The sequence below is a fragment of the Eptatretus burgeri genome, chromosome 5, assembly GCF_056783735.1.
Source record: "Eptatretus burgeri isolate ZD-2024b chromosome 5, Ebu_testis_v1, whole genome shotgun sequence".
NCBI lineage: Eukaryota > Metazoa > Chordata > Myxini > Myxiniformes > Myxinidae > Eptatretus > Eptatretus burgeri.
The window spans coordinates 21,708,312-21,726,430 of record NC_140965.1 but is presented as its reverse complement, the minus strand read 5'-3'; the positions used below and the strand labels follow the sequence as shown (position 1 = coordinate 21,726,430).

At 43.4% G+C, this 18,119-nt stretch overlaps 1 protein-coding gene across 1 annotated transcript in view; it reads left to right on the top strand.

Annotated features, from left to right (window-relative positions):
- The window catches only part of LOC147026037 (uncharacterized), a 76,963-nt gene that overhangs the window by 29,884 nt on the left and 28,960 nt on the right, over window positions 1-18,119 (top strand). Inside the window, exons 12-15 of the mRNA XM_085883566.1 lie at window positions 4,245-4,331; window positions 8,291-8,335; window positions 8,555-8,603; window positions 15,400-15,468. Of these exons, the coding sequence (XP_085739692.1) occupies window positions 4,245-4,331; window positions 8,291-8,335; window positions 8,555-8,603; window positions 15,400-15,468 (250 nt within the window). The remainder of the gene's footprint in view (window positions 1-4,244; window positions 4,332-8,290; window positions 8,336-8,554; window positions 8,604-15,399; window positions 15,469-18,119) is intronic.

Here is an 18,119-nt window from a genome sequence, read left to right as displayed (position 1 = left end):
TGAATGTCATGAATAAACTTCAGTACATCATGGGTGGTGAAGATGGGGGTCAAGTTTCATAGGAATTGTATGTATAGTTTTGGAGAAGAAAGCAAATTCCTCTTTCAGGAGACAACTCATCCCCCCCTCCCCCGCCCCATAAACTCCCTCTGTAGACCCCTTCAGACCCCGTTTTTTTGCCATCACGTGTGATGGAGGTTGTTGTCAAATTTCATTGAAAGCGTATGTGTTGTTTCTGAGAATAAGTTGCAAGTATGTGTGGACGGACAACGTGCCATCCCATAAGCTCCCCGGAAGTACTTTACAGGTGAGCTAAAAACCATCCCTGAGAATATTATAACAAACGAACTACATTTGGAAGCTGTCCGGGGCTCAGCGACGATGCTGAAGAGAGCCCTCGGCACAAAACTTTGAGAACAGAAAACTTCACAGCTTGGTCCATGAATCATGACCCCTTCCTGAAATGAATGGGGATGCTTTGAGCCTGCCCTGAGAGGACTCCAATCTACATTCTGAAACTCGTATATGTAGATACCAATCAATGACACACACACACACACACACACACACACACACACACACACACACACACACACACACACACACACACACACACACACACACACACACACACACACACACACACACACACACACATCTATATTTATAACTAGCACAATACCCAACATTGCCCAGGCTGAAAAGTAGCTATAAATGGGCTAGAATTGTTCTTCATGAAGGCATATTCGGTTTCATCGAACACTATTGGATTTCTCGTGAAAAGTTTTCTTTCATGTATGAAATGAAACGTTTTCCACTACGTTTATAGCAGTCCGGTGTGTAATGCACTGTGCTACAGATATACGCGCTCAATAGAATAGTATATTTCCTAATTTAAGTGTAAATGACATTTTGCTAATTCATGGATATTAAATAAGAACACAGGATTAAGTGAAAGTAAAAACAATTTTATTTCATTTGAAACTATTTTTGAACATCATATTTAATTTTTTTTCTTCTTGAAATTCTTTAATTCAAAAATGAGTGGAAAACCGATGTGTCGGGAGGTAAACAACCCATGGAAATAAAATCATTCTTCAAATGTGTAGAAACTGGTGTGCCAAAAGGAAACCCACACATCCAAATATTGGAACTGGCCAGGAGCAATACCTGCAGCAATAAAGAAATGACATTAAGTTCCATGAAACATGATATATATAATTTGTACTCACTTGGATTATAGTTGCTATGAGCCCCAGTTTATAGGATATTAGATCTGTACCCAGCATAGCCTTGGGAATTTTGAACACTGTCATGTCAGCACCTCAGGATACACAATGTTTTTGTTTTTTCCAGTAGGGGCATAAATATAGAGATTTTTGGGGCTTCCAACTCTTGAGCATCCTCCATAAAATTGTCCATGAGCAAAGCAGGATTCCTCAAGATGCACTCCAGTAACTGTCAATGTTTGCCCTTGAGATTTATTGATGAACATGGCAAAACTTAGGCGTACTGGAAACTGAAGTCTCCTAAATCGAAAGGGCACATCTGTTGGTATGAGTGGAGTTCAATGTATAATTGCATCCTCTCCTTTGGTGCACTCAGTGAAAATAGTCGCCTCGATTACATGTGGCATAAGCTTCTTAACCATCAGTCTTGTGCCATTGCATAGCCACGGCTGATCCAAATTACGCAGCAGCATTATTAGGGAACCTTTTTTTAGCTCAAGTCTGTGTGGCGGTAAACCTGAAGGTTCCAAGGAATTTAAAAATTCTGCAGGATAATGAACTATTTCTTCCTGTTCCAAAACAGTGTCTATTGATTTGTAGGTATGACTATTTCCTGGAAGTGCCTGCAGCTGCCAGTTGATGCTGTTGACCGTAACATTTTGAGGTGCAAGTATTGCTCTCTCGCATAGCCACTTGTGTGTTAGGTAATGATGTTGCAAGTTGGGGAACACCTTTGATATCAATTAGTCTGCTGTCTTGACCACTGTGCTTATAGGAGCTGGGTCCATAGCACCATTACTGTTGGAAGGAAATCTTCCCTCTCCAACTTGTAACAAAGTTTTGGCAAACTGACCAGACAGCTGATCTCCAAAAAGATGGACCCTCATGTTTGTAGACAGTTTGAAGATTTTAACATTGGTCCAAAGCGATGAAGATTTAAGGAAAGCACGGATTTCATCGGCTTTTGTTCCTTTTGGGATCACCGGCAGGGTCTGACGAAAGTCACCTGACAACACCACTACTAGTCCTCCCATTTGGGCTCTATTGTCACGCAAGTCCTGCAATGTCCTGTCCTCCAGAGCTCTCTTGTGTGCCATTGTGCATTCATCCCAGACAATCATCTGGCATTTCTTAATAACTTGTCCGGTTCCTGAATTATTGGCAATGTTGCAAACAGGTGCATCATTTGTGGCCAAGTCCAAGAAGAGCTTGAAAGCAGAATGTGCTGTACGCCCCCTGGAAGGAGCGTGGCAGCAATGCCTGAAGAAGCAAAAGCTATGCCTTTATGTTGACGGACTTTGGCAAGCAATAGACTGATCAAGAATGTCTTTCCAGTTCCAGCAGGAGCGTCAAGGAAGCAAATTCCACCTTCTTGTTGTTGAACCCTGTCAAAAATAGCAGAATAGACTGCCCTCTGGTCTGCATTGAGTTTGGGTTCATTGTCATTGACATATGCTGTTAATGTATCAACATTGTATGATGTCTCTCTCAAAATTTATGATGGTAGATTATTGACCTCAGTGCAGTTAGGTTGAGGAAGGCCATATTTTTGAAATTCTTGGCCATTTATATCCTTGAGCTTGTTCTCAATGTACATGAGGGCTGCATTGTAGATTTCATCAGTGTACTCTATTTCCATGCCGGGGTACATCTGTTGAGCTTGATGCTTGAAATCTTCGGCAAGGTCATCACGATACTTGAGCCAAAGCTGAAGCGGATTGGATGGTTCACAGCATTTTAACAGCATGGCAAAAAGAACCCAAAGACTCTTGGCTGTTTGAGATACAGAAGCTTCTGACAATGTTGCACCCCACTGGGCATCATTCAACAGCAATCCAAGTCTAAAGCATGCCTCTCTGTTGGTGGTGCAAACTTCACCATTGACTGTTCGAAGATCTTGAAATGAACTTGGACCTCGCACTTCATGGAGAAGCAGTCGTAGAAAGAAGCATTCATGTTGACTGGGATGTACAGTACACACTCTTTCAATGGCACTGTCAAACCTTATGTCAGGTTGGCCTTCAACAGGTACACCTTGCTTTCTTCGTCTCCATTGCTTGTTGATCCATGTATAGTAGGATGGAACCTAATGGTACAGCAATGTACCATTAGGGATCATGCTGGCACAGCTTGAAAAAGACTGTAAGCGTTGTGTCTCTTGGATGTTGTGCTTGCTGTGCTGGAGTGAAGTAAACCTATTGGCCATTTTCCAACTGGACCGCAAGCTGTTGAATGCTGGGGTATCTTTCATGAATGGGAAAGGAAAAAATGTGCCAGAAAGCTTCATTGCTGCTGATGTATTGTCCCTGCTGGAATTGGGTAACTTCATCGTGGCTGTTTTGCTGCGTTAGAGCAAACATTGCAGCGAACTTTGTCTGTCGTCATTTATGCGAGAGAGAAAAAACAGTCGATTTTTATAGCCTATCTTTTTCAATGTAACATTCGACTATTTTTTTTTTAATGAAAATCAAGTTTTGGCCATGAAGGCCTCACACTTGCAAACTGCAATGCACAGCATCAGATTCCTCATGAAAACTTGCATATGTGGACCAATTTGCAACTGGCTAGGTGCAGCCGTTTGGGAGGAGAAGATGGACATACACACACACAAACTTTCTCAAATATATAATAGACTAACAAATACAACCCGTTGTTTCGCTGATTGATGGGTTAATAAAGTAGGTGGAGGGGATGGGGGGGATTAAGATGGAGGGTGAGAGGGGGAAGGGGAGGCAGAGAGGATGAAGGAGTGGGAGTTAGGGGGAGGTGAGGAGAGCTACGTGTGTGTGTGTGTGTGTGTGTGTGTGTGTGTGTGTGTGTGTGTGTGTGTGTGTGTGTGTGTGTGTGTGTGTGTGTGTGTGTGTGTGTGTGTGAGAGAGAGACTATACATTTAAACTGAAATTGATCTCATTATGATCACCTGTTATTGATTTACTTGACTTATTTAGCTGCTTGCAGAGTGGAAGCACAATCCACCATCAAATATACATGTTTTGTTCTTGCCTTTGTTGTCAGGTTGGGGACTGGGAGGTTCTCTCCAAACTTGGACAAGGAAGTTTTGGAGTCGTATTCAAAGCAAAGAAGATCAACTCTGGACAAAAGGTACAAGCTTATGGTATACTTCCTGCCTCTTTCTTTCAGTTTCTGAGAGCTAGAACACAGCTCGTGGAAGAGCGAAAACCCAGAACAAACTAGAATGGCACTCGGACGAGCACATGCTGCTGCCACGCTGAACTGTGTACATTTTTTATGCCAATGATAGGCCGAATCTGCATCTGGACCTTAAGGCCCGGTCACACCTTGACGTTTTAGCCAGCGATGACATCGTATTAAATGTATCTAAAACGCTGGCTTACGTTGAACTTTTGATGTTTTTTTTTTTAAGATTCGGACGTATTCATAACGAGTTGGTCGTATGCATAACATATTAGTAACGGACACAGAACGTTTCGTTGTGTTATAGATAACTTATACCAACGAATGCTGAACCTGTTGTCGGCCTACACAACCGATGCCCAACGATAGTCTAACTTCGGCATAGCGCGTTGCACGCATCGCCGACGATGTCGTGACGTAGCCTATTAAAAGGCTGACGCACAACGATTCGAATCATAACTGCCGTAGAAATGGAAGTGACAACATCGCGGTCACACCTTGGCGATCTTGCCAGCGTATGCCGACCTAAGAAAAATGTGTCTAAAACGTTGGGGGCACGTCAAATACGGTATGAGTAAGTTTGGTATACGTGAGTAGAACGCTAAAGTACACTATCATACGTCGTAGTAAGTAGAGTACGTCAAGAAATTTTAAACATGTTCAAAATTTTACGACGTACTCGGCGTATGACACACGTTCCGCATGCGATGGGGATAAGTTTTACACACGATATGTGGACGCTTACACACGTCTACAAAGGCTACTTATAAGCTACTCATAAGTCGAAACACGTCGCGGTAATGTCTTTTTTACGCGAAACTTATTTCTAACTTATGTTTGACGTGCTTTCAACCAATTCTTTACGTAGTCCCAACACACATCGACGTATGTAGACGTATTCCAATGACGTCTTCCGGTCGACAAAAAAAAAAAATGAATGTGTTTCTCGCTTACAACTGCCATATAAAGACGTGTTCCCAGCGGTTTTGGGAATTGGTATATAAAAATGCTGCTCATAAAAGGGAACCCAACCAGTGTTTTCGAGTCCTTTTTGTGTCGATGTTCATGTCAGCAGTATCAGTATTAGTATTAGTATTAGTATTAGTATTAGTATTAGTATTAGTAGTAGTTTGTTCATGTTGGCAGTAGTAGGTGAGTGTGAGGGGGAGGGTGTGGGTTATGATGGATCGTCCTTGCGTCCGCGTGTCCACGGGTAGGTTCATAGGCTGCCACTCAACGATTTAAATGGCTGCATCTCCATTATTGAAAGTAGACGCTTGCGCTCAACAATTGGATTTTTTTTACACTCAACGACTTTTAAACGGTACCACTCAGATAGTTTCATTGTTTACAATGAACGATTTAAATTGCTGTCACTCGCCTTTGTTTTTTGACGCTGGGGTTTTGAAATTTGAAGCGTTTCTTCTGAACGTGTTAAAACGCTCAAACTCGACTATTTTAAATAGACGCTGCTGATGGACAATTGGAATCATAGCCAAGCTCGACATCGAAGTGTGAACATCCTCGTCATGCCGAAGAAAAGTTTGAAGAATGCTGCAAATAAGTGTCCTGGCCGTGGCCGTGGACGCTGACGCAAGGACGATCCATTATACCGACGTCTTTCAGCCTATGAGTAACTTAAAAGTAACGTCTGTCGATGTGTGGCAACGATCGCGTAACGTGCCAACAACACGTTAATCATAGGTTAGAAATAAGTTTCGGGTACGCTAAACATTACCTCGGCGTGTCTCAACTTATGATTAACTTACAAGTAGCATGTGTTGACGTCTGTCAACGATCGCAGACCGTGCATACAACTTGTGGCCAGCGTAGCGGAACGTGTGAGTCATACGCCGGCATAGGTCGTGAAATTTCAAGCATGAAAAAATTTGAGGACAACCGAAAAGTACAACGTTTAAAGCCAACGTACAACGACGTATGGCAGTGTTTTTCAGCGTGCTCTCAATGTTATCAAAACTTACCCATAACGTATTCAACGTGTGCCAGCGTTTTAGAAAAAAATTTCAAAAATCGGCATACGTTGGCTGAAACATCAAGGTGTGACCGGGCCTTTAGCCAAAATCGAATCGGCTTATTGTCGCCGACCCAACTCATCCACCAAGTTTTGTCATAATCTATCCACAACATTTTGAAATACAGTATCGTGTTTTGCTGTATATCCATCCATCGGGACCATATTCTGTGCAGAGCGTCGGTGTTGCCGAAGCAGTCCCCTGGGCTATTGGCACAATCCTGGACGGGTCGCCACTGCGACGCAGGACACTCGAATGGCTCCATCATCCCAGCAAGCTGGTACTCATTTTGCCGACCAAGCTGTTAGGACCAAGAAGCTGACCAAGAAGGATGACAGGCTGAGTCAACCCCAACTGGTATTAATTCAATGGCCAAGCGAGATTTGAACTCAGGACCTTAGGATCCAAAGCCCACTACCCTAGCCATTAAAGCAACACCAGGCATATAAAAGGTTGCAGATGGATCCCAAGCCCACCACCCCATATATCGTTTTTGACCTTGTCTTTCAATGGTGAAGAATCACTTCAGAAATTAAAAAAAAATCTCGTATCCAGATCCGGATTCGTATCTTCACAAAAATCGCATCAATTCATCGTTGTCACGCACCCAACCTCTCCACAAAATTTCTTCTAAATCCATCCATAATGTTTTGAGACATCCTGCTCACATAGACAGACAGACAGACAGGGATGAACACATAACCTTCATTGGCAGAGGTAATCAGAACAGTACAGAAAGAACAGTGGAAAGCAAGGAAATACAGACAGCACAATCGAGGGGTACAACAGAGGGAGGGACTTAGAAGAAGAATGAGAGCTGGCTCGAATGAGAACATTCACCTCTGAGCTGTCTTGACTGGGTTTGAATCTTGACTCAGGAAAAACTGTCGAATTGGTGTTTCACAGGCAGGGCGATTCATCAATGTGTGCACCGTCCATCGGATGGACGTTAAATTGAGCATCCCGTGTCTCAGCATTATTGGTTCATGTTACAGATCCCTCGGTGTTCATTGTGAAGAGTAGGCCATCTATTGCCAGCTCCCTAAATAAATTCCCACTTCCTGTTCCAACTGACATGGGCACTGCATAAGTGGAACAGCCACGCTCCCCCCAGCCATTGATTCACACATGCAACCACATGCTGCATACAAAAGAACAAAAGACCAACGACTGTAAAATTGAAAATTGAGCAGACATCCTGTCACCTCATGGTGTTCCTTCCAGTTTTTCAACATCGCCATCAATTACCTCATTCTTTCCCCCCAGCTCTTCTACCCTCATTGACCACCCCTCCCTTTCACACGTTCATTGACCACCCCTTTATGCTTTCATATTTTTAAGCGGTGAAGCCACTTCAATGTTTGGTATGTCCTCCCATCCATCCATTCATCAAAAATGAAGAAGAACCTTTCTAACCCTCTGTGTGGGGTAACCAGAGTTGCAAGTTGGCATTTGCAGTTTCACCACGTGTGCCAACCTGAAACGTCAGTTTAATTATTTTATTTTATGCTTTTTTTTCAATTTTTTAATTTTATTTCGTGCACACAAACAGACCTTTTTTATTTTATTTTAAACCAAACCACTTCCTTCAGACACAGGTACGATTTTTGTCATCCTCTTCCATTCCTACCACTCAACTAGATTCATTTGTGGTGTGTCCATGTATTTTTCTGCCTGTTCCCTTTTTATCCTCTGTCTTTGTAAAGCTGTTGCTTTGCATCATTTAGCTCACATTTGAGCCGAGACTTGCGTGTAAATGGACATGAATCATTGTATATTATGATACACCAATATAATTTTTTTTTTTTTACTTGTTTTCCCACATTGTAAGTATGATGTTATAATTTAACATTTTCTCTCCTTCTCTTTCAGGCTGCGTTGAAGGTGATGCATGAGTGGAACGACAATCAATCAGTTGTAAGTTGCGTGAATGAGGATATAACGGTGTTTAAACTGCTGAACTAATACAATTTAGATCATTGTCTGTGATTGAGAATGGTGTTCCCTGAGGCTGTTGAGCCTTTCTTGGTGTGAGTTACAATTTTATGGTTGTAGTTATGGGGAAAGTTAAACTTTATATAGTTTATAGAATGAGTTATTTGCTAAATCATTACTTTTCATTTTTTTTTTTTGCAGCTCTATCATGAAGCCACATTCATGAAAATGCTTGACCATCCAAACATTGGTAAGTGTGGATAAACCTCTCATAGTTTTCACAAAATAAGTTACAAATTGTGCTTTTGTGGCACGAATCTCTCACTTATCACTGAACTATTCGCTTTTCTTGAAGTGAATCCAAATCATAGTTGAAGTTTGCAAACACCCTTTTTGATTGGTTGTTCTTTAATGGAAGTACCATTCATCCTTTTTATGATGCCACCTGCAACAAAGCTGCAAAGTATTTTAAAATCAAGTGATCATCACCACATTTCATGTTTCAGAGAGAATAGAATAACCAGCTTCAGATCATCAATTTTACATTTTGAGATTAAAATGCAATTTAATTTTCCTCAAGATTGGTCTTTGAGGTTCGATGGGATGGTGCAGAGGTAACATACCTGACTTTGCAGAGTCAGCACACTTGATCTGTCTTGCATGAGTTCAAATTCCCACTGCCAACAAAAAACCATCGGATTGGTGCTTCACCGATAGCAGGGTAAGGGATGCAAGGGGAGGACACTTGAAAAAAGATTGCACAAGGGCAAGAATGAGAGCGAGGGAAGGGGGAGAACACAGGGAGTGAACAAGCTGAATAAGTAAGGCATTTGAGCGAGGATGGGAATCATGATGGTGGTTGACGATGTGAAGAAATAACGAGAACTGGTGTGAGAGTTAGAGGTTAAATGGGTTCGGCTGAACCAGCCGAGGCAAAGCGCAGGATAAAACTAGAAAGTAGAACATGACACAAATGCATCAATGGATATCCCTCTACCCACATTAGATGTCAATCCACTTTTACGTTTGATCTCAATTCAAGGTAGGTCACATAAAAAAATGTAAGAGAGAGAGAGAGAGAGAGAGAGAGAAAGAGAGAAAGAGAGAAAGAGAGAAAGAAAGAGAGAAGAGAGAGAGAGAGAGAGAGAGAGAGAGAGAGAGAGAGAGAAAGAGAGAAAGAGAGAAAAAGAGAAAGAGAGAAAGAGAGAAAGAGAGAAAGAGAGAAAGAGAGAAAGAGAGAAAGAGAGAAAGAGAGAAAGAGAGAAAGAGAGAAAGAGAGAAAGAAAGAAAGACAAAGACATAAGTGTAAGGGTGACAACATCAGATGCTTCCAACTCGAGTTTTGGTCTGCAAAATTCTTTTGAAAGGCAACATGCCCTTTGATCTGTTCAATCTAAAATTGAATCAGTTCATCATATTTTAGTCCAGACGTATGTTAAATATGGTTGAAATATCTTGAGTGGTTCATAATTGTTGCAGTAACACAGATTTTCAATTCAAGGGGACATGACCTTAGGTCTTTGACCTTTTGAACCCAAAATTACATCAGTTCATTTTACTATTACTGTCCAAAGTTATGCCAAGTTCGGTCAAGATCGCTGAAGCGTTCTACAAGTTATCGTGGTAACTATATCATCAAGCACGGGTGGGCAACTTGAAAACATAATGCCTTTAGCAACGGAGGCAAAAATATAAGCAAATGGTCACACAAAGTACACGGGAATGAGCCCATGATACGAACAACAATCAGGTGAGGGATGGGAGCATGCGCCAGAGCAGCGCATCGCTGCGTCCACATTCCGCCGGTACTCCAGCGGCCTTCGTCTGGCCTTCCTCCAGGTAGATGCATGGCCCATCCCCATCTCCTTAAGATGCCAATCAACCTACTGCAACCACAAAGCATGTGGTCGGCCTGTTGGCCTCCTCCACTCACGAGGCTCCCTTGCTGAGAGAATCTGGTGAGCAGGATCAGTGTAAGGGAAACGAGCCACATGTCCTTACAGCCACAGCTGATGCTCACGGACTCTACTGGTACCAAATCTCATTTGAGTCTCTCTCAGCAACTGCACGTTGGACACAAAGTCCAACCAGCGATAGCCAAGGATTCTCCGAAGAGACCTGGTACCGAAGGAATTGAGTCTCCATCTCGTTTTTTAGTTGATGTCTATTGACCTCTGGCTCACAGCCAACGGAGACATGAATATCACTGCCAAGTTAAGTGAATCACTTTGTGACATCAACATCCTCACCATAAACAGGCACAGACAAGATAGCAGCATCCAAGCTGTCATTTCAGCCTGCATCTTAGTTTTGACCCAGGAAACCTGTAATCCCTGTGGCTCTGACTCCTCATTCAGCACCTTGAGGGACCCCAAAAGGATATTCAGAGTCTCTGCAAAGATAACTGCTTCATCTGCAAAATGAAGGTCAGAGATCTTGATATTCCCAAATGATGCACTGCAGCTTGATCTCTCTGACATCCTCCCCAGCATCCAGTCCATACAAGTGCTGAAAATTGTGGGGACCAGTACACACCCCTGACAAAATCCAGAAACACCTTGAAATAAGTCAGAGATGAAACCACCACGTCTCACAGCACTTGAGTATCAGAGTATAGTTCAGACATGAGATTGATCAGTTTTGGTGTCACCCCACGAAATTAGAGAATCCTCCAGAGGGAATTCCGATTTAGTACTGAATGGAACGCTTTGCAGAGATCAACATCGACTGCAAGCAGCCCCTGCCGAAACGCTCGTCTGCATTCGGTGAAGACCGGAAGAGCAAGGATGTGGTCAATCATTGCCTCTTTGGTGTTAAGCCTGACTGCTCTGGGTGCTAGTGCTCAACCAGATGGTGTCAAAACCTATCAATTATTATCTGAGCAAAGACCTTGCCTGGCACTGAGAGCAGCATCACTCCTTGATAATTCTTGCAGTCCTGGTGATCACCCTTCCCTTTTCAGAGAGGGACAACAAGGCCCCTCTTCCAGTCAGTTAGGAGATGCCTGTGTACCAAACAGAGCACAGAACTGCATGACACGAGTCCAGCATTTCCACCAGCCTTGAGAAGTTCAGCATGGATGCCACAGTTTCCAGGAGCTTTACCCCATTTCAACCGGTGCACCACAGCCTGTGTTGCAAAGTCAAGGAACTTGGTGCTTCTGGTTCACAGTTCCAGATGCATGGGGACCGACACATGTCTCATAACCATCCCTATCAGTGCCAGTTAAAGCACTGAAATCCCCCAAGACGAGAAGTGTATCTTGCCTGGGGCTCTGATCAACCACAGACTCGAGCGCGGCATAGGATGTATCCTTCATGGTGAGATCACTCACCTCAGTTGGAGCATTTACAGAGACCAGGGAAATGACACCCATGGAGTGACGAATCCGTCATCTCATACTACACTCGTTGACTGGTGTTACCTCAATTATCATAGGAGTCAGCTTATTGGACACAACTGCAGCAACTCCTTGTGCCTGGTAACCATTAGAGTGACCAGACCAATAGTAGGTGAAACCACCCGCCATGATCTCGCCACTATCTGGTCTCCGAGCCTCAGAGAGTGCTTCATTGCCGATGTTCAAATGCTGAAGCTCAGATGACAACCGAGACAGGTGATCATCCTCTCTTAGAGTAGGACATTCCAGGCAACCACCCGAAGGGACCGTCTCAGGTTGACCCAAGGAGAGCAGCATCTGGTGGATGACACCTCAGCACCACTCCACCACACACCACCGCAATCTGACCCAAGAAGTTTACCCCGTGCTTTTCCTCTTATCAAAGATTGGGGGTCCAGAAGGCTTTTGCCCATTCCCATCATCCTGTGACCTGCTCTGCAAAAGACAGCAGCACAGGAGGTACTCCCACGGAGCGGGTTTTCCGTTTTCTTTGTGTTCATGGGTTTTGCGGAATGAAATGGTTATGGTGGCTGGAGTACAAATCCTCCCACCAACCTCCTGAAAAGAAGTAACCCAACTGCAGGTCATCCTTAGACACAGTTGGGCACTAGATATGGATTGCCATTGGCTTACAAGGAGCTCCTCCACCCTTTGACAGGATCTGTTTTTAATCCTGTTGGGTGTCCATATCCATACACCCGCCTCACCAGGAAGCCTGGTGGGGGAGACGGTTTAGTTGCCGACAATCCGACCATGAGACTGGTTAGTCGAGGTTTCCATAGTACTTGTAGCAAGTAATTGATGTAATCTGGTCTGACCTGACCTGAACAACAAGGGGCACAAAGAAAAGTGTTCAACTGGTGATGTTAACAGAAACAAATGTTGAACGGTACACGTAGCTTTGGAAGTGAATCACTCAAAACAAAAAAGAAATGCCATTGCCGGAAACCAGAACCCTGAAACTGGATCTGATTTTTCGTTGTTTGTTTCACTTTTGAATGCTTTTGTGTAATCAACTGTGAGACTGTAACAAACAGTCAATCAAATGTACTAAATGCCACTCGGCCAACTGCATCAAAGCGGCGTATTGGCCAAATGATGTCCTGTCACAATAGTTCTCAGAAGTTTTTTGCCTTAACATAACTTTACTCTCCACGAAGTGTGAATCGTACAAACATGACGCACATAACGCCCATATGTCCCATCTCATTCATACAACATTACCGACAAAATGCCCCCATGTCCCATCTGATTCGAACAAACACTACCCACATGACACCCCTCTGTCTCATCCTTGTTTGCACCACGTGTAATCTGGCCTCAACCGCCATCCTCCAACCACACACCTGCCAATGCTTATTTTTTAACTCCGTCACCGAAGGTGAATAAGGTTATGTTTTCCCCCCTTTCTGTCTGTTTGTGTACAGAATATCCCAAAATGTTGTGGACGGATCCAGATGAAATTTTGTGGACAGGTTCGGTGTGTGAAAAGGAAGAATTGATTCGAATTTGGTGAAGATCCGGATCCGACTCCTATAATTTTTAAGTGATTCTTCACCATAGAGAGACAGGGCCCAAAATGATATATAGCACGATATCTCAAAAAGTTGAGGAATGATTCGGACGAAACTTGGTGGACATGTTGGTTTTGTCGCAAGGACGAATTGATTCAATTTTAGTGAAGATCCGATTCCGGATCTGGGTGTGAGAATTATTTAATTTTCAAAGTGATTCTTCACCATTGAGAGATCGGGCCAAAAATGATATAGTAAGGTATAGCATGATATTTCAAAAATGTATTGGTCCCGATATATTCTCATGGATCAGGCCATTACATGGTGGAGGTATGCGCTCTACCGAGTGCCCTTCTAATTTTATACCGGCATTCCTCACTTAACAACCGAGTTCCGTTCCTACGACTAGGTCGTTAAGCGAATTGGTCGATAAGCGAGGATTTATTTTTATACAGTATTTTTTTTACTTTTTTTTATTTTTATTTTTTAGAGGATTTTTTTTAATGTTTATACAGTAGTGTACTGTATACTGTAATAAACAGAATAGAGGAAATCAGCTCTAATATACATTACTTATGTTTGCATACTGTAATTACAGGTAATCGTTTTTATTTATTCTGAATAAAGAAAAGGTCGAAAGGAAACTCCAACTTCATAACTTTGTTTTAATTTGCATAACTCTTTCATATTACAGAACATTATAAGAATGATGTTCTAAAAAACATTAAAGTTATAAAAAAAAAGACATTCAGACTAACATTTTAGTCATTGAATCGTTCAAAGTCTGGTGGTGGTTCGGGGTCATCAGCGTCATCATCGGAGTTAACAGCAGGGTTATCAGGAGCTGTAGAGGGCCTGGGTAAGGGCGATGACGGCGAGGAAATGGAAGGACTTGTAGGGGTAGGGGTCCGGGTCCTGGGTGTAGCTTTCGAGAAGAATCCCGTTAGTGTGGTCTGTGTTGTAATTTTCTTTTTTTCTTCATAAATTTCACGATAGCATCGTAAAAGTTCATTCATTTGCCGTTCCACTTTCGTGAACCGTTCAACATTCGGGTCCATACCCTGTAGTTCTAATATAGCCGCATTCACTTTCGAGAACACACCAGCTAACCCCTTTACAGTGAACTTCTTTTGTACTTCTTCCATTCTTTCCTCTTCTTCTTCCTCTTCCAAGTGCTGCTGCGCTTCCAACTCTATTAAATCTTCGTTAGTTCGCTCTCCCTCGACATATTCCACTAATTCTTCAATATCTTCCACTTCAACATCTAAATTAAGCACGTTAGCAAGTTCCACAATTTTTTTATTTATGACATCGATGCCGCCGACACTTCCTTTTTGCCGACATCTTGTACTATGGGGTGCACAGTAAAGTACAAATTTATAGACGAAATATGTAGTCTTGGAGATTGTGAACGCTAGTGTAGTGAATACCGACCGACTGCGGGAATAAGACTGAGACTGAGAGAGAAAAAGAAAACAAAAAGGTGATGCGCTGCCGCTGCCGACTGGTCGGAGAGCTGGTCGTAAGTCCGGGCGGTCGTTAAACAGGTAGGTCATTAAGTGAGGAGTGCCTGTATATGTATTTATAAGTGATGGGGCAGTGCTGATTGCTGCTGCCCAAATCTTCACAGACAAGATCATCTATGTTATCGAAGGAGGTGTATCTGTCTGTTTGTCATGTTATAACTTGAGAACAAATTAATGGATTTCAATAAATCAAAATAAAGTTCAGGGAACTCCTGGGGAGGTTTGTGATGGAAAAAAAAATGCTTTATTTATTTATTTATTTATTTATTTATGGATACATGGGCACACCTGGTGAAACTGCAAATGCTAACTTACGATGCTGGTTATCCCCGCACTCCCAGGAATCCTTTTTCTTCTTGCCCGATTGATTAGCCATCACAGCAAAGATTGGTATTGCCATTAATGAGGCGATGAGTCTTGTATTCTAATTCATGGTGAAAGGACCATTTTGAGATTCTCCAGTTGATTTGGTGTCATTGAAAGGGTCACACAAAATTCACGTGTAAAGTTTACACGTTGATAATGTTGTTTAAAGCATTTTCCTTTGGGTGAGTTTATTATATCGTATCATTTTAACTTGTGCTCCACTATCTTGTTTCCCTGCAGTGAAGTTCATTGATATCTGCCACCACACCAAAAATAGGGTTGTCCTCGTTATGGAGTATGTTGATGGAGGTGAGTATTCTCAATTAATTTTTCTGAAACTCCAACAGATGTTTGTCTTTCAAACCTTCTTTTATGTGAGCAGCTAAATCATTTAGTTATTCGTAATCATGAATTATCATGTCCTGATTGTTGGGACCTTGTATATGCTTCACCATGTATATTTGCTACAGGAAAAAAAAGAGCAGAGAAGATGGCATTCACATCTTTAGTTTCAACTTTTCATGTTCACAGTCTGATGTCCATATAATCAGCTCTATTGAGCTCAACTATGAGGGTTGATCCAAAGAGCAAAGTAAACTAGAATGGCCACTCGGTAGAGTGCATACCTCTGCCAGGCTGATTAGTTCATATTTTGTATACTACTAATAGGCCGGATCTGGATTCGGACCTGACCTAAAATTTTAATGGGTTGCTATTTTCACTTACCCAACTCATCCACCTAGTTCCGTCCGAATTTGTCCATATCATTTGGAGATATCCTGCTATTTATCGTTTTAACCCTATCACTCAATGGTGAAGAATCACTTCAAAAATTTCTCAGACCCAGATCCAGATTCAGATCTTCACCAAAATAGAACCAATTCTTCCTTGTTACATAACCAACCTGTCCAGGAAGTTTCGCCCAAATCCGTCCACAACATTTTGAGATATCTTGCTATTGTCGTTTTAGCCCAATCACTTAATGATGAAAAATCACTTCAAACATTCTCGGATCCATATCCAAATTCGAATCTTCACCAAAATCGAACGATGTTGTCTGTGTCATAGACCCAAAATCTCCACCAAATTTCGTCAGAATCCCTCCACAATCTTTTGAGATATCATGTTCACAAACAGACAGACAGACAGGGGTGAAAACATAACCTCCATCCACCTTCGGTGGCGGAAGTAATATCGTTGTGGGCCAGGTATCGGCTGCGAGCACGACCGCTGGATGGAGCAGTAGAGTCGGCTCCACCGAACACCCAGAATTCAGATCGTCACCCTCGGATAACTTCGAAGGTACGGGTCCCTTACAGGACCGTGAATCGTCAATAAATCAACCGCGTGGGCACAGGGTTATTTGCCAAACTTCAAAATACCTAGAGGCCCACGTGGCGAACTACAGAGTATTCACACCCTCGACGGAGCTCGAACGGGACGAGCTGTAACCGTGCTCGACCCGTGCGTAACCCGAGCGGATGGTTACCGAGGTACCGTCGGTCCAAATGCACACAACTACGGCAACAATGGCCTTTTTAATCCCCCCAACATACACCATGCTAAGCCAAGGAAAGAAAGGAAAAAGACGAGCTGAAACATTCAACAATCGGAATATTTCTTTACAATGGGGGGGTAGGGGGGAGTGAACACACAAGAGCAGAGTTAAACCGACTATAAAGAATGTAAATAATGTACAGCAAAAGCACTTAACAGTTTCTACTTATAGACAGGGCCCCAGACACACACGCGCACACACAAATACCCCAAAAGAAAATGGACCTTCCCGCCTCGTGTGGCCCTTGTCGATCCGGCTCGGCGGGACTTGAACCCGCAGCTCGATGCCGCTGCAAACACCGGGTATGGAGGGCAGCGTCGGACTCCTGCACGCGACGAGACCAGAGCCAGCGAGTTGCGCTCCGACCACGCGCTCGAGCAGATGGGGCCAGCGCCAGCAAGATGAGACAAGATCAGCGCCAGCGAGATGAGACGAGATCAGCGCATGCGAGATGAGATGAGATCAGCGCCAGCGAGATGAGACGAGATCAGCGCCAGCGAGATGAGAGCAGACGGGGCGCAATCCTCCTCCTCGCGCTCGTCCCAACAACCACCACACTTCTTTTTCAGGAGGGAGGGCTTCTTCTCCCGACCACTCGCCTCCCGATTGGTCGGACCCATCGTGCGATTCCCTGGCCGTCCTCCATTGGACAGTCCCGCGGTAGGCGGGGCAACTCCCACCCCTCTGGGCGGAGTCCCGAGCGGATGCGTTTGTGGCTCCGCCCACCTCCTCACCTTTGGCCACGTGCCTAATGGCGATGGTGCTGATTCGGAAACGGGGCGGGTGAGACGCCCGCTCCTTGCCGATTGGCTTAGAGGGACGCCATGCCTATGTCACGCTCCGCCCATGCGCACGCTTGCTGGCGAGCGTGCGAAAAATGCCACGAGCAAAGCGTTGTCGTGTGAAAGTGAAGGTGGGCGTTGTTGTCGTTGATGTAAAAAAAGTCCTAACTATCAAAATAACTCCGCAGCGCATGCACATTTTAATTCCCATTAGACATAGGAAATGGATTCCAACTAGAAACATATACTTATCAAAATAACTAAGCTACGGGGACAGCTGTCAGTCTGTGTGCACAAGGCTTCCAAATTCGTAACAATATAACAAGTTTTAAATTGTGGGATAATCTTTTAGGCAGATGGTAGCTGTGATGTGGTGATGTGATGTGCTGTGATATGGTGATCTTTGCTGATGTGAAACAAGGTTTGTTCCTTTGGAAAAATGTAAAATCTCTTTCTGTCCTGGAAAATCCCAATCTCAACCTGTCTCCCCAGAAGGATTGTGAAAATAACCCACTGATCTATTTCCATGGTCAGACAGTAGAAGTGGTTCGCTCTGTTTTATGTATAGCCCTCACCATCAGCCACAACCTCTCCTCAGTGGATCATACATCAAAGCCGGT